Consider the following 20,975-nt stretch of genomic DNA (forward strand, 5'->3'; position numbering starts at 1 on the left):
GGGTTACAGTGGCTAATGTTAGGCTTAGAGTTAACATGACTGTTGTGAACACCAAAACAAGCTCGTCATAGACTGAGTTGGTGTTGTCTCGGTAAAATGATGCTATCTCAGTGAACCATTAACGAAATTAACATTCACAGCATGACACTCCACGGTCGGCTATACAAAGTCATGCGCCAATCTGCTTCAGCCAGAGATTCGAGGGATTCTTGCTTGAGATCACATGTTCAAACCAATGATCGATCCACTAATACCCAGTACAAGGAAAGCATAATAAAATAAACCACGGAACTCAATAGACATCTGTAATAGTATATGTGTTATTATCAGACTTGCTATCTCCAAACACGTGTCCTTCGTTTTCATCATCAAAATCATTGGATTTCACTCCCAGCCCTGTCAAAGTAACAATCTGAGTCATCTTCCAACTTTCCCTATCAATGTGTCGAAATAACCCTCAAGGCATATAGAACAAAAGCATCATCTCAAGACTGCCACTTGTCAGACTTGGTAGCATTTGTGGCACATGTCTTGGGAACAGTGTAGGTGCGGTTGGGGTCCTTCTCCCAGGTGAGAGAGCCGTCCTTCTTAACGTTAATGTACTTATACTGAATAGACTGTCCTGCAGCTAGGGAAATGGTAGCCTTCCACACAGGGTTCGAGGAGGTATAGTCTGAGGCGCTCAGGGCAACAGCCTTGGATGTGTCCCAGTTACCGAGAGCAGCGATGTTGCCAACGATCTTGATGGTATCACCAAAGTTGGTGGTGACAACCTCTTCGAAAGTGACAGCCACAGAAGTTGCAATAGGGCAACTGGTGCTAGTGGACGAGCTGGAAGTGGAAGTGGAAGTCTGGGTGCCAGTTGGAGTGGGCACACCACCCTTGGGTGTTTGCGATGCCGGGAACGAAGTTGCAGTGGCCGATGAGTACGAGCCAGCAACAGTATTGGTACCGCATTGGTTGGGAACAGCAGCCACGCCACCAGCCCAAGAAGGAGGAATAACACCAGCTCGACGATCAGCAGCTGAAAGGAATGCGGCATATGACCAAGTCAAGTCTGTAGCAGAAAGAGGATGGCCGTCGTTCTTGTCAAATTGCTCTGCGAGGTGGCCATCTGTGCCGACATACTTTGCAACGATAGCAACATACCCATCAGCATACTTGGAGACGGCGTCAGTGATGCTCTTGAAGGTGGCAGAGTCGCTGGCGTAGGTTCCGGTAGAGATTGAAGAGACGAGGTCCTTGAAAAACGAAAGAGAGACGTCCGACACAGTGATGGATCCCTGCTGCTTCCAGACGTAAATGGCATCGTAGAGTTGCTCTGCCGCGGCAAGCGTAGCGAGGTACCAGGGGTTGCCGTTGTAGTAGACATCTTCAACGTATCGTCCAACGGCGACAGCTGAGCCTTGAGAGATCCCCTTGTTGATGTTCCATGAGCGGAAAGAGTCGGTAACTGCCTTATGGTTGGCGAGGGCCTTGTCGCTGCATGGCTGGAAGGTGGCGGAATCACAGCTCAGAGCAGGGTCAAAATTGTGGATGGATGACAGGATACTGTTGGCGTCCTTGCCAGTGCGGCCGTCGTTGACATTGACTACATGGATCAGTGATCATTGTCATTAAGAGTCCAGCCAGAGTGATACTTACTGTTAGAGTCAACGTATTTGCCGGAAGAGATCCAGTAAGTCTGCAAGAAGCAGAGAGCCTGAGGAGCGATGTTGGAGTAGTTGTCTCCTGACTTGCCGAGCTTCTTGGCCAGAGCGGCACCTTCAATGAGAGCTTTAAAATGTGAGTACATCATCTTACTGGTGAACCACCTCGCAAACTAACCTCGATATTGGGAGCCAGTTGTAAAGAACGAACTGCCCTTGACCTCTTCCCATAAGTCAAATCCGGTTTGGTTCCTATGACGGTCAGAACTGGCTCCAGTCAAGGCTGCTGCATCACTGACCAATATTGAGCCACGTAGTTAAGATCGTTGCGAACAACAGGCCACACAATGTCGTTGGCTGTGGAGGTGTAGCCGTTGGCAATCAGCCAGTTGGCGTAGGTGATCATAGCAGTCGCACGCAGAGCTGGACCATCTCGCTGGGGTCGACCTTGACAACCTTTAGTCAACGATTCTCATTCAGGGGCGCCCAAACATGAATACTCACCCCAACCGCCAGTGAAGGCACTCATATCGACGTTGAACTTGGCCTCTCCTAGACCTGAGCCATCCGAAAGCGACCCAGAAGGGTTGGAAACACCCTGGAGCTTGGCTTGGGAGGCGATATACTCCTGGATCTTCCTCTGCAAGCCAGCATCATACTGGTTGATGAACCTATCGACGACATACTTGAAGACTAGAGCGGCATCTCGAGTCCAGGTGTAAAAGTCTAGCGTGTGTCAGTAAATGTTCTTAGTCCAGGTTGTCTATCTCATCGACTTACAGTCAGGATCCTGGGTGTCTGGTGAAGCGATGACAATACCAGTGGCCACGTTCTTGGAGTTGCAGCCATCAGAGCCGATATTGCAGAGGAGTTGCTCAATAGCAACTGAGCTCTCAGACTTGATAAAAGAGTCGACCGAAGATTGTCTCTCTTGTACGAGACTCCGCTCATCGAAGGCTGGTCGGCCCAAGACGCTCTGAAGAGCGAATGAGCCGAGAAGAAAGGCAGAAGACACAAAGTACATGATAGGCTGTATCAGAGAGGCTGTAGAGTTGATCGAGACTGATGAGACTGAATCATCAACATCTATCAGGTCCATCGTGAAGCTTTTATAGAGAGCCGGCATGCCGAGTATTACAGGAATTTCGTAATAGAAGAATTGTCCTTGTCAAGGGTCTAGTTGTTAGATGCCGAATATGGAAGTGCGGAAGCAAGCTGTAGAGTTCGTGAACATCGGACGTAGGCCTTTGGGGGATAGTGCGATGTGGTTTAAAGGCCCGAATAATTAGAATGAGGCCGAGTTGATTACAATTAGTCTGCTGCAGTTTCCAGGAGGTGGTGTTGTTTTGCATTCGATATCACCTCGGCTTGTTATAGTTGCTGAGGTCATACTCATTCATGCTCGTCAGCTCAAGATGACTTTAGATGCCTCTTGAGGAGAATGATGATATGGAGTTTTATTGCAAACTTATCCTCTGATAGTTGTATGCACCGATTCACATGCACCAGCTGACTTGAGCTCTTGTGACATTTCCCCAAATCAATAATGTATGATTTCACTGGCAAGTCTCCAATTCATAGTGTGGGGTAGAAAACCTCCATGGCATGACTACCTCCCAATAGGTAGGAGGATTATCATCCCCTGTAATAACATCCATGGCCACTCATAGACAGTCTTCACATGCGAGCCGAGCTCTGGGCTCTCGCTTCGTTCCGTCCCCTTCCCCAGACTCTCTCGTGATGCTCAAATTCTCAACCCCCAGACTAGACAGGTCTCCCCGGATGGAGGCGTCGGTAGTGGACGGATGATTAATGAGTACCGAGTAGCTTGGAACAAAGCGCCGAGTGTAACACAACCTTCATGTCTATGTATGCATATATGCATGCAGTACATACTTATTATCCTCGGTTATCGACTGTTGTGACATGATATCTCACTTGGATACAACTTCATTTACGGAAACATGCCTACCCTGCGGCTGCGTTATTGGTCAATAAACGTCGTTACAGGCCCGACAACAGGACACTCCGCCGTCATTATGCGATCTAGTCGAATCCTGGTGCCATGCTCCGAAGACGGGCCGCAGATCGTGAAATGATGCTTGTTACTTTGTCATGAGATGGACTTGATCCCCAGATTCAGGATCAAAGCCGAAGCCATCAGAAAGAGGCTCTAGCTGTCAAAGGCAAGATACATGGGGGATCAGCAATGACCAGAGCCAAGCGTTGGATCGCTTTTGTTGCTCGGCAACCTAGTCCAGGGTCCGCTAAAAAGTTTGACGGCCTGTCTCAGGTGCATCGCGACATATGGAATTATACAGACATCACGAATTGCAAAAGATTCTTCTAGTCAAAGATATGTAGGTAGGCCATGGTTTTCCCCAACCTCACCGACCGACGGTCTCGGAAAAGGGGGGTGGAATATAGCGTCTCGTTATGCAACAGTCCCGACACTCAAGCCGTCTTTCGACAGCGAATGAAGCGGCTGAAGCAACAGTTACTCTTGGACCTGTCGATAGGATGATTGACACCATAACAAGTTGATGGCTCCTTATAAGTTATCGAGCTGCAAAGCAATCGACCCTGACTCCGAAGAGCAGGGGATCGCTAGGCACAGATCCGTGTTTGCTTGAAGAGAAGAGAAAAGAAAATTATGGTTGCGCCTCAGAGATTTAAATACACAAAACTTCGGGGATATCCGCTTACATAATCCGGCCCAACTGCGGAATTACCTAGCCACGTCTCGTTCCACCTGCCGCGTTTCAAAGTGATCCGTGCTCATCAACCTCAGGCCTATCTTTCTGCCTACTAAGAAATAGCTTTTTATCGTCTAACATAGTCGCATCACGTATATCGACGTTGCCATCGCGATACGACTGCCAAGATGGACGCCGCAACGATCGAAGAGACGAACAGAATTCGTATCTCCCTGGGAATGAAGCCTCTGCCTGTCCCAGGAGCAGATAACACCAGTCAAACTCAGTCAATGTACGCGGATGGCGATGCACCTAGCACACTGGAGAGCCGCCAAGCTCAGGCCTACGACAACTACAATAAGGTGATTGAAGCGGAAAAGGCAAAGAAGAAGCGCGAAGAGAAAGCCGCAGCTATCCGAAAAGCCCGGGAGCAGGCGCAACGAAATGCAGTTCTGGAAGGCAAAGGCTTCGGAGAAGTCGAAGAGGGTGGCGATCTTAGCGCCAAAGACTGGCTCATTGGACAAAAGAAGCGACAGAAGAAGATCGCCAAAGTCAGGAAATTGGAGGAGGAGCTGGCCGCAGCTGAGGCTGAAGCTGCTGCAGCAGTCCAGTATACTTCCAAGGATCTTGCTGGTATCAAAGTTGGACACGACACAGCGGATTTCCTCGATGGCGACGACCAAATTCTCACCCTCAAGGATACAACCATTGATGAGAACGAGGAAGAAGGCGATGAGCTGGAGAACCTGAACATGCGCGAGGCCGAAAAGCTTGCCGAGAGACTTGACAATAAGAAGAAGAAACCAGGTTACAACCCTCTAGATGACGACGAGGAGGGTGAGCGTGGTATTCTATCACACTACGATGAAGAGATCGAGGGCAAGAAATCCAAGAAGTTCACCCTTGACACAAGTGGCGTCATTGCAGAGCTCTCAGATATTCTTGAGAAACCGGTTGACAAGACAAAGAACGGCCAGAACGTGAGCTTGGACGACGTTATTGGTAAGTCCTGCTTGCGTGCCCAAAGAAAAGAATATCATACTAACCAATCAACTTTTATAGGTGATGCCCCTATTTCTTCAGACTATATAGACCCCTCACAGATCAAAGTCAAGAAGCCTAAAAAGAAGAAGGGCAAGAAGGGGACCAGACAAAAGCCCACGGACGATGATGATCTCTTTCCCATTGAAACAACACCCATAGATGACGCGATGGACATTGACTCAAAAGACACGACGACTAAGAAGAGAAAGGCAGTCGATGATACTTTTGTGGATGACGACGACCTTCAAGCAACACTCGCGATCCAAAGAAAGAATGCCTTGAAGAAGCGAAAGAAGACCCGACCCGAAGACATCGCCCGGCTGCTTAAGGAGGAAGATAACGAGCCAGAACCAGCAGAGCAACCAGAGGGTGGCCTTGTTCTCGATGAAGTCTCGGAGTTTGTTGCAGGCCTAAGTAAACCCGGCGAAAACGAAGAGCGCAAGCCCAGAAGACCGAAGACTGTATCAAAGTCCCCAGAACCCGATGACGATCACCCCATGGGCGACGATGCAGAAGTGGTTGAAGAGAAGCCCCAGCCATCAGCTGTCGAGGAGTTGGATGAGACGGGCGTCGAAGAAGAGAAGGCCGTTGGTGCAGGTATGGGTGCGGCTCTCGCGCTGTTAAGAGAGCGTGGTCTCGTGGAAGATACGCGTGGAGACGTGGAATATACCAGCTTGCGAAACCGAGAAGACTTCCTCGCCAAGAAGCGTCTTTTGGAAGAAGAGCTGGACGAGCAGGCACGCGCCCAGCGAGAGCGTGACCGTACAAGTGGCAAGCTGGATAGAATGTCAGTTCGTGAGCGTGAGGAGTGGGCACGTCAACAAAATACCTGGCGAGATCAGCAGCAGTCTCGACGCATGGCCGAGCTGTTCTCAGCAGGATACAAACCCAACGTCGACATCAAGTACACCGATGACCACGGCCGTTCTCTTGACCACAAGGAGGCGTTCAAGTACATGAGCCACAAGTTCCATGGCAAGGGAAGCGGCAAGGGCAAGACAGAGAAACGGCTCAAGAAGATTGAGGACGAGAAGCGACGCGAAGCACAGAGCATGTTTGACGCAAGTTCTGCCGGTATGAGTCTGGCAGCTCAACAGCAGCTCAAGAAGCGACGGGAAGCTGGCGTACGACTTGCATAATTCACTTGACTTTTTATCACAGAATGGAGTTGGGGGCTACGAATAGTAATACCGGCAATGGACAATTCAGATCAACGAAAAGGTGCTTTTACCCTTTGCTCATGTGCTTATTTGAGATTTCATTTCTGGCTGACACCCTGTGAAGATTTAGATCCAAGGTATGTTTTGTATTCAACTAACTCTGCCCTAGGCTCCTGTCCCCCCCTTTACTTGTTTCCCACGGAGACCCCTTTTTGATAACCCCTTGATTCTCTCAGTCCCCAGGAAAATACGAGTTCAAAACATGAGCTTCAAGTGAAACATTGCCCCTATCATCATTTCTTTACGATAACCTGGCCTTTGTTCTCAGCCGCCATCTCATTCCAGGTCCTCTTCATGTCTCTCATTGCCTCATCCACCTCCCCTTCCATAGCCTGCGCCATCTTCAAAGCCAGGGTTGATTCCTGATCTGACTTACTAGCCGGATGAGAACAATGGCAAGGGGGTCGTACTGTCGTGGTGGCTGGAGTTGTTTATCTTGGTAAATGTGAGTCCAGGAGGGAGTTGAGAAGACATGATTGTTCGTGAAATCGAGAACCTAGAATGATTAGCCGATGACCTGTTTGTGACTTACCTGCAAAGCCTGCCTGCTGGAGATGATGTAAGGATGGTTAGTTGAATGGTTCTTGGTGTCAGGGCTGGCACAAACGAGCTTCTTATACCAAGATGCTCGTTGTTAGTGGTCTGCGAATATGTGAAGGTTCAACGAACATCACCTTTGATGAGAAAATGACCTTGGTGATTGCCTTCCTTGTGTGCTCTGCATATACGTAGTTGTTCGTAGAATCAGTAAAGTTGAACTGCTGGAAAAAGTTGCTGTTCACTTCAACTCTTTCAAAAAACGCATAGTTTAGAAACAGGACCCCAGTATATGTCATGTAAAGAAATCAATTTCGTGTATCCTAGGTGTCTATAAGGGAGAAGAAATAATACGCGCCAGTATCCCAAGCAAGTCCCTCCCCCCCAAAAATAAGAACCACTAACTCCAAACATTTCTGTGCCAAGACCTTCCAAAATCGATCAGACCTATAGGCTGACCTTTGCCCCGATACCCTTGCCTGTATATTGTATTTTCTCAGTCCAGCTGCCCAATCTCACAGTCACGTTGGCTATAGCATCAAGCTTGAGCGATCCGCCCAGTGCTTCTTTCAGCTTGCCATAGCCCACGCTGCTGGCAGACCATATGACTGGCAAGCGTGGGGTCTGGGATCGTCCAGGTGTTGCTGGGAAAGGTTCATCGTGTATAATCTGACCGACAGGCTCGGTGTGGTTGTAAAGAGCAGTTGCGTTGATGTGTTCTATGTATAAAGTGTTGTAGAGTAATGGAGAAAGAAGTGTAAAAGTGGCTGTCGAAGAAAAGAGATGAAAGGTGGCATCTGCGATAAAGTGTGGCTTCTCGCCTTCGTGCTCGTCCTCGCCAGGGACAGTTATTCGCGGTGTAGGCAGAGTGATATTGATCTTCGACAAAGCCTCGCCGATTATAGGGACATTCGGGACACTCCGTTTGTGTGTGCGTGCCGTCAGTGTCGTATTCTTGCCGGATACATAGTCTGATAGTAGCTTGCGGCCAATTGCTTGTGCCTTCTCGCCGCCAAATCGTAAAGGGTCCCAAGTCGCAAGAACAGGGAGGTTGGTGTTCTTGCCGAGATCAAACGTAACATTTCTTGATATGGCCTCGCCGAGAAGTTTCCCGTCGTGAAGAATGTGTACGCTGAGGTAAGGTACAACAGCTGCGTACGGTGTAGGGTTTGTGAGGTTGATAAGAGCTCTCATCTGAATTCCCGTCTCCGTAGTTTCCATAACCTCGATCTCGCCGACTTGAGGCTTGAGTTTACCAAGTGCGTTTCCAGGGAATCCTAATTATAGGTCAGTATTGGCTCTTGCCATGGTCGCAAGGCGTGTTAAGAAAATACTTCAGCGTGTAAATAAGGATTATTCATCCTCATGGGGGATGCAAGAGATTACCACAGCGATGACGGACCGTTTACTGGAATCTTGCCCTCTGCGGGAACCTTCTTCACCGTCAGAATGCCGAGGACGGTTTTCAGCTTTACGTCGACTTCGGCCTTGATGTCGAGTGTGATATCGCCGCCTCCAAACAGTAGCTTCTGCATGACCTCGCTGAACACATCACCATCGGTGATTGTCAAGGGGACGCCGACTAGTCGTGATGTAATGTTAAGAAGAGTTTCGCCGTGTTCTTTGTCCTGGACCTTTGTTAAGTTGGCACTCTGCCAGTGGCGCAGGTTCAACTCGCCCATTTTACGCTTCTTGTAAAACAGATCAGCGTTGGAGCGGAGCTTGTCCACCCCCAAATCCACATTCAGCTCAGGTGGAAGAGCTGCGAGTACTTGTGCAGTACCAGATACTCGGGGCTCACCCTCGGGATCATCGACATCGGCGAAAGGGTCGGGTAATTTAAAGTCGACATCCGTCAGGGAAAAGTTGCGGATCAAACTATCGAATGATCGCCCTGGAAAATCGACCGGTACTGTAATACTCTCCAGGATATCTGAGATCCATTCGGGGGTATCGGTATTGTTTGTCTTCTTCCCTCTCACAAACACCTTGGCATCCTCGCCATGCAGATAACGGTCCATGAAATGGTCGAGAGGGGATGATTCAGAGTGAGGGCACGCTTTCGTCAAAGATTCTGGAATGTCGCGGATGATGCCTTTGGCATCGGCTTGAACATCTGCCTTAGCTTCAACATCAATTGGCTCCGTGATAGCATCCGCAACACTGATAGAGGGCAGTGATGAGTCGCAATTGGGCACCAAAACTTCAAACCCAAGAGTCGGGACCCGGAAGGACACTGGATAGTCGTTGTGGACTTTTAAGGATACGTCGGCCTCGATCACTTTTCGTCCGTGGCCATCTACCGGGCGATCGTGAAGATCCATGCGCTCTATGTTGTAGTTGGGCATTGATGGGATCTCATTAGCTGCAAATTTGTCAGTCCAGCACTACAGAAATAAATTCGCCTTTTCTCATTAAAAGAGTGTCTTCTTTCCTAAGAATAGAGCAGCATAGGAGCGGTAGAGAGCTTGACCTTCAAAGACCATGGATTCCGCCACATCGTGAGCACCAAGAGGGACGATTCCCGATTTGAGGTGAACCTTGGTTTTGCCCACTACTTTCAATCGCTTTAGGTTCCCCTCTAACCAATCATTCGCAATCTTGCGGATATGCTCAGCATCGCCAGGGTTGACATCTGCCACGAAGTCTAGCTCATTGGTGTGTCCGTTAACTACATCAACGACCAGGGGAGGAATAACCGCAGCGCCGGCAAGCGCATCGGCATAGTCGGGTAGATAGACGTTGACAGTTGTTTCCTTGGTCTCGAGTTTTCGCATAATTCCAGTAACTGCTTTTCCAATACGGCGGGAATTTTTGTTGTCGACCCGTGATCCATCGAGGTAGACGTTTGCACGAATACGCGCCCGGATGCCATCGCTTGTGATGTTCTCAATGGATAAATTGGTAGGTTCAAGAACAGCAGCTTTCTCAGCGTACTCCTTGACGGCAGGGGGGACGAGGAAACCGAGAATTATGATGAGTATTACAATGATACCAAGGAGCACCATGGCGATGATGGAAGGCCATCGCCAAGGTGCCTTGGTACTGGTCTTCTTGTTGCAAATTGACCAGAGACTCCACGCGGCCCGAGACTGAGGCCCAGTCGAGACTCGACCATTTTGTTCGCGTTCACTAGCATCACTGTGATGCCCGTCATCGCTTCTGTTGAGAAGCGGCGATGTCTCGGTAGGCTCCTCTTCCTCGCGCGTTGGGGAGGCAAGAGGCTCGTTCTCCTCGGCCGGCATTGTAGTCGTATCGGATGAAGTGGAAGCCCGTCTAACAGAGATTCGGGGCGCTCATGCGGCGCAAGTGACTTAGGGCAGGCCGTAGTAATGTATTGTCAGATTAAGGAGGGAGGTTGATGATCTGTTGGTTGTTGGAGATGATGTTGATGTTAGAAGCATGAAGTAATCATCAAGTTGCGGTTAGGAAGGTACGTTATGGCGGACGATTCGTCATCGAGGTGAAGTCACTTTGGGCAGGGTTTATGAGTGATAAGGTTGTAGCGGGCGGTGTTGTGATTGGCTTGGTTATGTCTAATCCAGGAACGGAACCTCACCTCAGGCCCCAGCTTTCGCCCTGAAACTTGGGGGTCTTGGAATTTGGGGCCCGATGATCTTGCACGCGACGTCATTTTTTAATTGAACTGATCATATTAATAGATCATGTTTGAGGATCCATTGGACATCCATTCCCAAGCTATCTTTGACAGTAGTGCTCCCAGCATGGGGATATCTTAATATCTAGCCCATAAATACCTAAATAACAATATCACCAGGCGATATTGCAGCAGCTATCCTGTACAGTAGAATTGTGCAGCAGAATCTGAAACAAAGACAGCAAAGGAGCAGACATATCAACAGAATACCCCAATGAAATTAACACCCATGCGCTATTTACAAAAACACCTTCACGAATATGTGCACTTCAGGCCTTTCAACGCCGCCTAGGCGTGCCTGAGGGAGACTTTGGAAGGAGGACACCTATCTGTCTCAGGGAGCAGCTATCTCATGGCACCATAATATTTCCTCGAGTTGGTTGGCTTACTTCCAATACCGGGGATCTGGGCACCTATATCACGCGGCTGAGAGCTCTCATCATCTCTGCTGAGGGCAGAACAGAAAACAGCTCACGTTTGGAACCTAAAACAGAACAAGCATGCAAGATGTGTCGATGGTGAGTATTGAGATGGTCGCTCGTGCTTATCACAGCTTCAAGTGTAGTACCAAGCTTAGCTCGAACCGAAGGTTTACAAAGGGGAGAAGCTGTTGAGTCGTAACCAGCGATGCAATAAAAATACTCCAATTAAGATTTTCTACAATCTTATTACCTACTTATTTCCATCTCGAGATCTTGGCGTAAATTGACGAGCTCAGTCGGCCAACAGGATCATGGCTATTGAAAATTCAACTACCGGTAACGGCGGTTGACCTGAGAAACCTACCTTAGCAAAGGACTCACTCGCAGTCAAGTAAGTGGAGTTTGAAAACAGCAGCGATACAATAGGTTCCCAACTACCCAATGCGTTTGTATAGACGATTAATATAAATTGCAATCTGATCCAATCATGTATAACGTCGTCTAAGTTATAGATACCTTATTAGAGTCAGCGTCCCGAGACCGGCTTAACATCACATTAAAGTGGGGCATATGCTCTTTGGGCTGGAGAAAGAAACAACCGGGACATGGCCCTCCAATGGTGACTCCTCCTACCACAGACTCATCATATCTTGACCTACTTAAGCCATTGGCTTAAAGAAAAGCTCACTTTCTTCCTTCGATCTGACGTTCAACTCAATTGTAGGCTTCAGAGCTCATTTTTAATTATACAATCACTCATTGACTCACTCACTCAACACACAGCTCAAAATGAAGACCTCAGCTTTCCGAATCGCTCGAGGGGCCGCTGCAGGCCTTCAGAAACGAGCGTATTCACAGGCTGCGACACCTAGGCATCTCATGACAATTGCTGATCTTACTCCCAATGAGTTTGCCAACCTTGTTCGTGACGCCAACACTCGAAAAATAGCTGTCAAGGGTGGAGCTCCCGCCAGCTATCTCAATGCCGGCCTTGCTGGTAAGACTGTTGCTATGATGTTCAGCAAGCGCAGCACCCGTACTCGAGTTTCCACTGAAGCTGCTGTGACTATGCTTGGTGGCCATCCCATGTTCCTCGGGAAGGATGATATTCAGCTTGGTGTAAGTATTGCACTTACATGATGAAGATCTATGCTAATGCCTACCAAGGTTAACGAGTCGCTATACGACACTTCGGTTGTCATTTCTTCAATGACCTCCTGTATGGTCGCTCGAGTTGGACCTCACTCTGATGTCGCTAATCTCGCTAAGCACTCAAGTGTTCCTGTCATCAACGCTCTGTCTGATGACTTCCATCCTCTGCAGACGATCGCTGACTTCCTCACTCTCCATGAAACTTTCCCATCAGCAAGCGCCAAGGGAGCTACCCTGGGCCTCAATGGTCTCAAGGTCGCCTGGGTCGGCGATGCCAACAACGTTCTGTTCGATCTCGCCATTGGTTGTGTCAAGATGGGTGTTGACATATCAGTTGCCGCCCCCAAAGGATATGAGATTCCTGACAACATGAGGCAACTCATCAGTTCCGCTGCTGACGGCGTGTCCTCACCCGGCAAGCTTTTTGAGACTAACGTGCCTGAGGAGGCCGTTAAGGATGCCAATATATTGGTGACTGATACATGGGTTTCCATGGGCCAGGAAGCTGACACCCAGAAGCGCCTCAAGGACTTTGCTGGTTTCCAGATTACGAACGACCTTGCAAAGCGAGGAGGTGCAAAGTCGGACTGGAAGTTCATGCACTGCCTCCCTCGACATCCTGAGGAGGTTGCCGATGAGGTCTTCTACAGCCCCCGCTCTCTGGTATTTCCCGAGGCCGAGAACCGCCTCTGGGCCGCTGTTTGTAAGTCTTTACGCTGTTTCATTTCGAAGCATGATCCTAACATCGACAGCTGCCTTGGAAGGCTTCGTCGTCAACAAGGGCAAGTTCTAAAGTATGGTGAGAAGACGGAATACGAATGGATACGATATCATTTACTAGCCACACTTGACAGGAGGTGGAGCATTGGCGCACGAACGATAAAAATAGTCTTGGGAATTAAATCAATTAAATCAGATCCTTTCCTTGAAAACGCCATTGGGTCGGGTCACTAATTGAGGTATCTATCTAATTTAACCAGGAGGGAGCTGACTAGCATCGACAACCTCGTCTGCCTCCATGACAAGGGACTCCTGGTTACCTTCAGACAGAGGAGATCGGGGTAGAGCCATCAGACCTGTACGGGCAGACTCAAGAATGCCAAAGGGAGCAACAAGCTTGAGGAACGAGTCGATACGTGACTGCTTAGCAGAACTGGAACCACATGTCAGTATTGCGCATGAATGAGTAGACAAGAGGGAGAGTGTGGGTAACATACACTTCAACAATGCAGCTGTTGGTGCTGATATCTAGGACCTTGCCGCCAAACTGGTGGGCGAAGTAAGTGATCGACTTAAGATGCTCGTGCTTGTGTCGTAGAGCTTGACTGACGGCCAACTTGCTGGGGTGGAAGTCCTTGGCGGTATCGGAGAGGCTACGTTCAATGGCCTCATGCGCGTAGTCGACATCAGTCTCGCCAGCAGCAATCTCGCGGTGGTGGTGGAGGAGCTCCTCGAAGTACTCGGGACCAAGGATGTTGATCTTGGCAAGGAGAAGCTCGCGCTGGACAAGAGCTGCGTTGGTATAGTCGAGGACGGCCCAGACAGGAACCAGATCCTCAAGCTGTCGGCGAGCCTGCTCAACAACGCCATCTTGACCAGTGAGGACAATGGTCATGCGAGAAAGGTCGTCAACCTCAGTGTTACACACGACCAGAGAGTCAATGTTGAACCCGCGAGCTGCCAAAATTCCGGAAACACGGGACAGAACACCAGGTTCGTTCTGGACCAGACAGTTGAGTATATGGCGCTTGGGGGGAGCGGTTGAAGGGACTGGGGTCTCGTAAAGAATGTTGGAGACGGCGGCCTGAGCGGACCACGCAGGAGGATTGTCGCTCACGGGAAGGGGAGCAGAGCGACGGCGGAGGGCCTTGTAGGCGATGGCGGAGGTCGACGAGGAGCTATATCGCACAGCGGCGACGCCTCTCGCGGAGGCGACCCAGCGGAGGGACGAAGTCAAGGGCCGTAGAGAAGCCATCTTGTGGAGACAGGAGAACAGGAACAGTTCTCTGTTCAGAACAAGAAGGGTCTCAACACGGTAGAAATAGCAATTGGTCCGGGCGGAGGATGGGATGAAGGTGACTCAAAGTCAGGAAGAGATAGGTCGAGGGAAATGCCGAAAAAATCAATGGGCCATCGATAGGCCGGTGACCGGAGGCTACAGAGACACGGGGGCAGGTGTTTGCGCGGGGGCAAGGATCAGCTCAGCAGGGGTCCGCTGTAAGCTCCGAGTCTAGGTTATCAGGAGCTATGGAGATAGGGTTATTGTCGAGCTTACATACCACTGGCAATGGCTCATGCCATATGAATGAATCATTGAGTCGGAAAGTGACTACAGGGGTTGGATTGTTCTATAGGCAGGCGAATAACTCGATACAATACAGTAATTGACCCCAGTTCATGCCCATGACATTCCCCAGGTTCCTTGTAGACCATGCAGGGCTCAGCCAAGCCACACTACCAAGCTAATTGTCCAATGAAGAAGCACCTGATAATCACTTAGAAGGAACTCTACCAGAGGAATCGAAAAGCCAGAGCGTTACAAAATAAATTAGCCTGGGCAGCTAAGTTCAGTGCTCATGACATAATCAAATACTTATACTCTCTGTTGCCTTCCGCACTCGCCTGCACTTTTACCCCATGTTGCCCATTGCTATATCTATTGTCCCAAGCTCTCCCCCATATTCGCAACCGCCGGTTTCGGGCAGCTCACCAGCCACATGTGGCGGAAGGCTGAAAGAGGTACGTGCTTCAAGCTGCTGCTCCGTAGACCATCAAACATCAACTCCACTTCAACACAGGCGCATTTCGGTTGCTATTTTTCACACCGGATTTGCATTGATACATAGGTACATATAGACCATTATCGACAACTCGGTACCTTTCTGTAACAGCTGTACTCCCACGTGGCGTAGTTCCAACCTACATCCCCCAATTTTCGTTTCAATATTCGCAACTCGTCGAGTATGGACGAAACAGAACGACGAACGGTGAAGCGTTCGCGCTTCGACCAGACAGAGCCGGAACCCAAGAGGACATCGCGATTTGACCGTCGCTCTCGATCTCCCCCGTCGCGTCGCTCTGAGCCCGGAAGAGATCGTAGCCCCATTGCAAAAGATGCAACCCCCGAGGCAAGGAAATCTCCAACTGATGCTGCCGCTGCCGCTGGTTTGTGACCCTGTCCCATGCCTTTTTCTTTCTTCTTCTTTCTTTCAAAGCCATCGCGACAAAGTTTGTCTGCACACGTCTCTAACATAATATATAGCTGCCGCTGCGGCTCGCATCAACGCGCAGCTCCAAGCTCGTAAGGGAATCCAGCACGTCGATGTGCCTCCCATCAGGTCTGCTGAAACCGACTCACCACCGCCGCGAACAACTTCGACACCACAAAGCGCAAACAAGACAGCTCCGGCACTCGATGGCGAGATGTATGTTGCAGATGGCGACTATATCCAGGATATCGAAGTCAATGACCTAAGGAATCGCTACCTCCTTACCAAGGGGTCCACGCAGAAAATGGTAAATACTCCTGATTTAAAGCCCACTGATCTTCCCAGAACCGCTCCTTTGGATTTATCTCTGCACTTGGATCGAGAATATCATGCTTACAGCTTGATAGCTCGCTTCAATATCCCCTTCGTTGCTCCTGCTGACTCCCACTTGATTAGATCAAAGACGAAACCGGCGCTGGTACGCAATTCCTTCATGTTTTTTGTAGGATATAATATTGACTTAGCAAGATATAACCACCCGTGGCAGCTACTATCCCAACAAGAGTATGGCAACCGCCGCGGTAAGAACATCTTTTAGTCTTGGTTGGGTCTTACTCTAATCCCTTATAGAATCCTCCGTTGTACCTTCACATCACGAGCACGAGCAAGTCTGGCTTGGAGGCTGCTGTCGCCAAGATCAACGAACTTATTCAACAGGAACTCCCTCAGCTTGTCGATGAAAGGCGTTTCCGCCGTCGAGACCAGGAGCAGGTTGAACGTGACGAGTTTGGTCGAGTAAGGTTCTCGCGATTTACGTGTGGAACAAGGATGCTGACAATCTTTGTGTAGCGTAAATGGCCCGAAGAGAAGATCCCTATCAGCCTAGAGCCCGTACATGGGTTCAATTTGCGTGCTCAGGTCGTTGGACATGGAGGTGCCTACGTAAAGCATATCCAGCAAGAGACAACTTGCCGTGTGCAGATTAAGGGACGAGGTTCTGGGTATCTCGAGGCAGCCACTAACCAGGAGAGCGATGAAGACATGTTCCTCCATGTGACGTGAGTTGACGTGCTTGTTGCTTTGGGACATTCATGACTAACATAAACGCAGCGGTCCTGACCCCAATATGGTTGCGAAAGCAAAGGAGCTTTGCGAGGACCTAATCGCCAATGTCAAGGAACAGTACGAAGAGTTTAAGAGTCGTCCACCGCGCTACGGCGGCGACCGCTATGGAGGGGACCGCTATGGGGGCGATCGTTACAATGGTGGCGGTGACCGTAACCATTCCCATGGTGGCTCACACGGAGCTTCTCATGGTTCATATGGCGGTTCTGGCTATGGTGGATACGGGTCTAACCCGGGTGGTGCTTCAAACAGTCCAGCCCCTGCTGGCGTGAACAGTCCGACGAATGCTGCTGACTATGCCGCCCAGTACGCCCAGTACTACGGTGGCGCAGACCCTTACGCAGCCTATGGTGGTTATGCTAAGTAAGTAGAACTGGCCGCTCGAGATGCCTGCTTCGTGATGCTGACGATTTACTACAGCTATGTTGCTATGTACCAGCAATACTATGGAGCTCAGGCTCAAGCACAGGCTCCCGGCGCTCCTGGAGCCACCCCTGGGCAGTCAGCTTCACCTCCTCCTCCGCCCCCAAGTGAAGCCGCTCCTCCTCCTCCGCCGCCGCCCAGCTCGGCACCTCCCCCGCCTCCCCCTTCTGGGTCCCCTCCCGGAACAGGCGGGAGCTACGGTTCGGTATGTGACATAGATGGCGAGATAGTTAGCTCTCATTTTACAAGATATCTTCCCCTTGGGTATATGCTAATATTCCGCAGGTTCCTCCTCCACCAGGACTTTGATTTTTGATTGGATTACCCATCAGCAAAGGGGAGCCACAGAATTACAGATTTTCACAGAAAAGCATGCCGCTGGATATGGGATTCCATGGCTCTGTACGTGAACGCTCCAGTTTGCATTGCAGAAAGAAAGAGTGTTGATTCAGGTCTCGCATGCGATTACGAGCTATTTGAGTAGGAATCTACATCGAACCATCTTTGTATGGATGCGATTAAGAAATAGCAGTATTGCTTTCCAGTAGGTCGCAAAGTTGGTTTTTAGGAATGACATATTGCAGGTCGAAGTACATTACACTCGCAGTGAAGAAGGTGACGTTTCCTAAGTATATTTACTATCTGACAGACCAGGGACATGGCGTTTCTAATGGTTCTAGCTTGTAAAAGTTGTAGATACTAATATGCAGCGTAAGAATTATTCATTAGTTCTTATATTCGCAAGTTTTTACTTTTGAAGCTGATGAACTCTAAGAACTCGCATGTGGTTCGGCATGATGTAAGGTACTGACATGCCTACCTTACCCACTAAGTTAGGTTAGTACCTTGGATGGCCGGTTGTGCTTGATGAGGGGCCCGGTCCCCTTATCGATAAGAGAACAAACGTCCTTGTCGCATCGCATGTAACCTTGAAATCTAGACATACCACCTACATACGACTACTAAATACACCTAATTATCACGATTGTGTTACAGTGTAGTAATTGCCCCGAGGAAAACATGGCAAGATGAGCCATCAGCGATATCCCTCCCACGATCCAGTCAAGGAGCCCCATTCTATCTCGCTCAAAGTGCTTCGGTGAGCTACCTAGCTATATGAGTCCAGGTCCAGATAGCTCCGAGCTTTACCTAGCTAACGTACAGTCAACTTTAAGACTGTCGCGTCCGTCGCTCGTAACTCAATACCCGATCGATCCTCCCTCCTCAGTAGGCGCATCCATCAAGTCAGCCCCGATCCCTGCTTCGCTCGCGTACCATTCCGAAGCTGCCTCGAACCCATCTCCTTTCCTTCTCAGTCCTGCCGTCAACCTTCCAGTATCATTTGGTTCAGCATATGTCGGCGAGACTTTTAGCTGCACTCTTTGCGCGAACAATGAACTACCAATAGATGCTGCCAAAAATATTCGCGATGTGCGCATCGAAGCAGAGATGAAGACACCTGGTATGGGTGCTGTTCAGCGCCTTGAGCTTGGCCCCTCAAATGGCCAACCCGAAGTTGATCTTGAGTCTGGAGGTACCTTGCAGAAAGTGGTCTCGTTCGATCTTAAGGAGGAGGGTAACCACGTGCTTGCGGTAACAGTGAGCTACTACGAGGCGACAGAGACAAGTGGACGAACAAGAACTTTCCGGAAGCTGTACCAGTTTATCTGCAAAGCTTCACTCATCGTGCGCACCAAGGTGGGTCCCCTGAACTTCAACAACACTCAAGAACGCGGGCGATGGGTGCTCGAGGCACAGCTGGAGAACTGTAGCGAAGACGTGGTGCAGCTGGAGAAGGTGGTACTAGATACGGAGCCTGGGTTGCGGTATCGAGACTGCAATTGGGAGGCGAGCGGGAGCGAAAAGCCGGTGCTGCATCCAGGTGAAGTGGAGCAGGTTTGCTTCGTGGTCGCGGAGGACGGCACCGAGTCGGGTGTGGAGGTGACACCGGACGGGAGGATTATCTTTGGATCATTGGGAATTGGATGGAGAGGTGAGATGGGAAATAGAGGATATCTGGCTACTGGGAAGTTAGGCACAAGACGAGCCGCAGCACGATGAAGAGAACCCCTCAAAACAACGAATGAATGATACCCGTAGCATTCAGTTGCTAAAGGCGAGGACGCTATGACGCCTCAACACGACATTTTGTGATCAAGATCTTCGTTGTCTATCCCCCAGTCCACAAATTTCGATAGTCTATGGATGTCCAGGGCCCAGGGCTGAACAGAGTTCTTTCAAGCCGATCTCGCCTGTGAGCCGTGTCTTAAACCTTATCTAAAGGCTTTCACATATCAGATGCCATACAAGCATTTGTCTAAGACTTGGGAGCCAATGATAAAAGCCACTGTTCATCATCAAGACATTCTGGTTCTTGTTCTTGCTAGTGTTTCTGATTTGAGTGATTGACGGCAGGTGGCTTCATCACGTCCAATTGCCGATTGCGTCTTGCTATTACAGGAGCACGAAAAGGGAGTCGCTGGGGGGCCAGGATGTAGACAGTATGTGGCTATGTAATGCTTGAACCCTCCGTCGACTTCACAGCAGGGCCCATCCTCGTCGGGCAACTCAGTGTGAGCTGCATGATTCCATGAGACGAAGCTGTGACAGTTTTTGTAAGAATTTGGGTATTGCAACTCGGTACAGGGTTTGAAAAGTATGTCACTCCAAAGAGCAATTAGTGATAGTAATGAAGAATCAACCCCAGTACTCGAAATAATATAGCGTAAATGTTCCATGACGGGGTTGACGAACAATGTTTTGTATCCAGAATTGAGCAATAATGAGCTGATATCATATTGCATCCTTGTAATATGGAAAATCGAACCGAGGAGACCAGATCGAAATTCCGAACGGCAATGGCTGTATTCTAAGTGATACCTAAATTGTCCGTTCTGCTTTGCAGAGTGTATGTATACACGAATCCTGAGTAGTTGACTCGCGAGTATAGTCTGTAGGTTCAGGCTTTATTTCAAATCAGAGACGTCCGCGGTTCCTCCCTCGAACCACTTTGTTTCAAGCTCGAAAGATTCTCTTCAGAAGCAAAGAACCCCCCGGGACTAGGATAAGGAGGCCGTGGCGATCGACCGGGATGAGCGAATAGCAATCGAAACAACGCATCACACTAAGATCGATGATAGCCGCGTTGTAGCACTTGCTATCGTAGAGGGGGACCAATGGCCTGGTACGTAACACACGGTCCAACGTGGAGAGCGACCTGAAACAGACGGCGCCGTCGAGGTGTAAGTGTTGTGGGTGGATGGGGTGGCGGCATTAGTATGATTGTGAGGGCCATGCGCTTAGGCCTAGCTTGGTTGTTCAGCAGTTTACCTGATACTCAACATACAGACCGATGAAGGACGAGTGCTCCGAGAGATGAACAAGGACGAAGCAACGTCTTTCTGCGAGCTTGACAATTCCGAGCCTAATCGGTGCCCCCTGGTGTCAGGTCGTGGTCCATAGTTGAGCTGAAAGCCCGAGCGAATAGTTTAAGGGAACATAAGTCGTTCTGTAACTCTGTGAACACTAATCAAGAAAATTTAGCTCGGCTTGCGTGGAAACATGACGATAGGTACTTGAAGGGAATTGACATACAAAATCATTCGATTCGTCAAATATGACTACCTATACTATTTGACAAGGTGAGTTGTCATGTGTCAGAAGATCGAGTTTGTTTTAGATTCGGCTCATGACTTGCTAAAGATAGCAATGGACTGGGCCATGGTAATATGATCAGCTTGAGCTGGCCCGATGACATTCATGCTCTGTTAGATTTATATAGTCCTCTGAATTTAGTAGCAAATATCCAAGTTTAGATTCCCTGAGTGTGGCTAGACGGTG

General features: G+C 49.4%; 9 protein-coding genes across 15 annotated transcripts; 4 read left to right on the plus strand and 5 right to left on the minus strand.

Annotated features, from left to right (window-relative positions):
* Positions 1 to 150: 150 nt before the first annotated feature.
* Positions 151 to 4,273, minus strand: FOXG_08027 (glucoamylase). The gene is made up of 6 exons (XM_018386744.1): positions 2,430 to 4,273; positions 2,154 to 2,375; positions 1,949 to 2,096; positions 1,828 to 1,901; positions 1,645 to 1,776; positions 151 to 1,591 (listed from the first exon to the last, which is right to left on the minus strand). The coding sequence occupies exons 1-6, from the start codon at positions 2,773 to 2,775 to the stop codon at positions 486 to 488; spliced, it is 2,028 nt and encodes a 675-aa protein (XP_018243930.1). The 5' UTR covers positions 2,776 to 4,273; the 3' UTR covers positions 151 to 485.
* A 260-nt stretch (positions 4,274 to 4,533) lies between these two features.
* On the plus strand, positions 4,534 to 6,528 carry FOXG_08028 (uncharacterized protein; the record flags this gene model as incomplete). The annotated part of the gene is made up of 2 exons (XM_018386745.1): positions 4,534 to 5,347; positions 5,408 to 6,528. The coding sequence occupies 2 exons, from the start codon at positions 4,534 to 4,536 to the stop codon at positions 6,526 to 6,528; spliced, it is 1,935 nt and encodes a 644-aa protein (XP_018243931.1).
* A 314-nt stretch (positions 6,529 to 6,842) lies between these two features.
* On the minus strand, positions 6,843 to 7,445 carry FOXG_19558 (uncharacterized protein; the record flags this gene model as incomplete). The annotated part of the gene is given in 4 exon segments (XM_018399795.1): positions 6,843 to 6,971; positions 6,986 to 7,105; positions 7,142 to 7,157; positions 7,279 to 7,445. The coding sequence occupies 4 exon segments, from the start codon at positions 7,443 to 7,445 to the stop codon at positions 6,843 to 6,845; spliced, it is 432 nt and encodes a 143-aa protein (XP_018243932.1).
* Positions 7,446 to 7,593: 148 nt separating this feature from the next.
* On the minus strand, positions 7,594 to 10,391 carry FOXG_19559 (uncharacterized protein; the record flags this gene model as incomplete). The annotated part of the gene is made up of 3 exons (XM_018399796.1): positions 7,594 to 8,423; positions 8,549 to 9,511; positions 9,620 to 10,391. 3 exons carry the CDS (start codon positions 10,389 to 10,391, stop codon positions 7,594 to 7,596), a joined length of 2,565 nt encoding a protein of 854 aa, XP_018243933.1.
* Positions 10,392 to 11,756: 1,365 nt separating this feature from the next.
* Positions 11,757 to 13,750, plus strand: FOXG_08031 (ornithine carbamoyltransferase, mitochondrial). Of its 2 annotated transcripts, XM_018386747.1 has the most exons (4): positions 11,757 to 11,946; positions 12,010 to 12,345; positions 12,394 to 13,081; positions 13,131 to 13,750. In XM_018386747.1, exons 2-4 carry the CDS (start codon positions 12,016 to 12,018, stop codon positions 13,169 to 13,171), a joined length of 1,059 nt encoding a protein of 352 aa, XP_018243935.1. In that variant the 5' UTR covers positions 11,757 to 11,946; positions 12,010 to 12,015; the 3' UTR covers positions 13,172 to 13,750. The 2 variants fall into 2 exon arrangements, with proteins under 2 accessions (XP_018243935.1, XP_018243934.1); XM_018386746.1 differs by having other exon boundaries at positions 11,757 to 12,345.
* Positions 13,160 to 14,605, minus strand: FOXG_08032 (acetolactate synthase small subunit, mitochondrial). Its single transcript, XM_018386748.1, has 2 exons — positions 13,596 to 14,605; positions 13,160 to 13,531 (listed from the first exon to the last, which is right to left on the minus strand). Exons 1-2 carry the CDS (start codon positions 14,351 to 14,353, stop codon positions 13,351 to 13,353), a joined length of 939 nt encoding a protein of 312 aa, XP_018243936.1. The 5' UTR covers positions 14,354 to 14,605; the 3' UTR covers positions 13,160 to 13,350.
* Positions 14,606 to 15,006: 401 nt separating this feature from the next.
* FOXG_08033 (uncharacterized protein) lies at positions 15,007 to 17,849 on the plus strand. Of its 5 annotated transcripts, XM_018386750.1 has the most exons (9): positions 15,007 to 15,543; positions 15,641 to 15,894; positions 16,044 to 16,065; positions 16,116 to 16,168; positions 16,218 to 16,382; positions 16,437 to 16,645; positions 16,698 to 17,075; positions 17,133 to 17,340; positions 17,421 to 17,849. In XM_018386750.1, the coding sequence occupies exons 1-9, from the start codon at positions 15,342 to 15,344 to the stop codon at positions 17,442 to 17,444; spliced, it is 1,515 nt and encodes a 504-aa protein (XP_018243938.1). In that variant the 5' UTR covers positions 15,007 to 15,341; the 3' UTR covers positions 17,445 to 17,849. The 5 variants fall into 5 exon arrangements, with proteins under 5 accessions (XP_018243938.1, XP_018243940.1, XP_018243937.1 ...); XM_018386752.1 differs by having other exon boundaries at positions 15,007 to 15,894; XM_018386749.1 differs by having other exon boundaries at positions 17,133 to 17,849.
* A 168-nt stretch (positions 17,850 to 18,017) lies between these two features.
* Positions 18,018 to 19,450, plus strand: FOXG_08034 (uncharacterized protein). Its single transcript, XM_018386754.1, has 2 exons — positions 18,018 to 18,234; positions 18,311 to 19,450. Exons 1-2 carry the CDS (start codon positions 18,164 to 18,166, stop codon positions 19,194 to 19,196), a joined length of 957 nt encoding a protein of 318 aa, XP_018243942.1. The 5' UTR covers positions 18,018 to 18,163; the 3' UTR covers positions 19,197 to 19,450.
* FOXG_19560 (uncharacterized protein) lies at positions 19,227 to 20,890 on the minus strand. Of its 2 annotated transcripts, XM_018399798.1 has the most exons (3): positions 20,730 to 20,890; positions 19,890 to 20,660; positions 19,227 to 19,799 (listed from the first exon to the last, which is right to left on the minus strand). In XM_018399798.1, the coding sequence occupies exons 2-3, from the start codon at positions 19,937 to 19,939 to the stop codon at positions 19,493 to 19,495; spliced, it is 357 nt and encodes a 118-aa protein (XP_018243944.1). In that variant the 5' UTR covers positions 19,940 to 20,660; positions 20,730 to 20,890; the 3' UTR covers positions 19,227 to 19,492. The 2 variants fall into 2 exon arrangements, with proteins under 2 accessions (XP_018243944.1, XP_018243943.1); XM_018399797.1 differs by having other exon boundaries at positions 19,227 to 20,660.
* Positions 20,891 to 20,975: the final 85 nt, after the last annotated feature.

The sequence above is a fragment of the Fusarium oxysporum genome, chromosome 4 (genome assembly GCF_000149955.1).
Source record: "Fusarium oxysporum f. sp. lycopersici 4287 chromosome 4, whole genome shotgun sequence".
In the NCBI taxonomy this organism is placed as follows: Eukaryota; Fungi; Ascomycota; class Sordariomycetes; order Hypocreales; family Nectriaceae; genus Fusarium; species Fusarium oxysporum.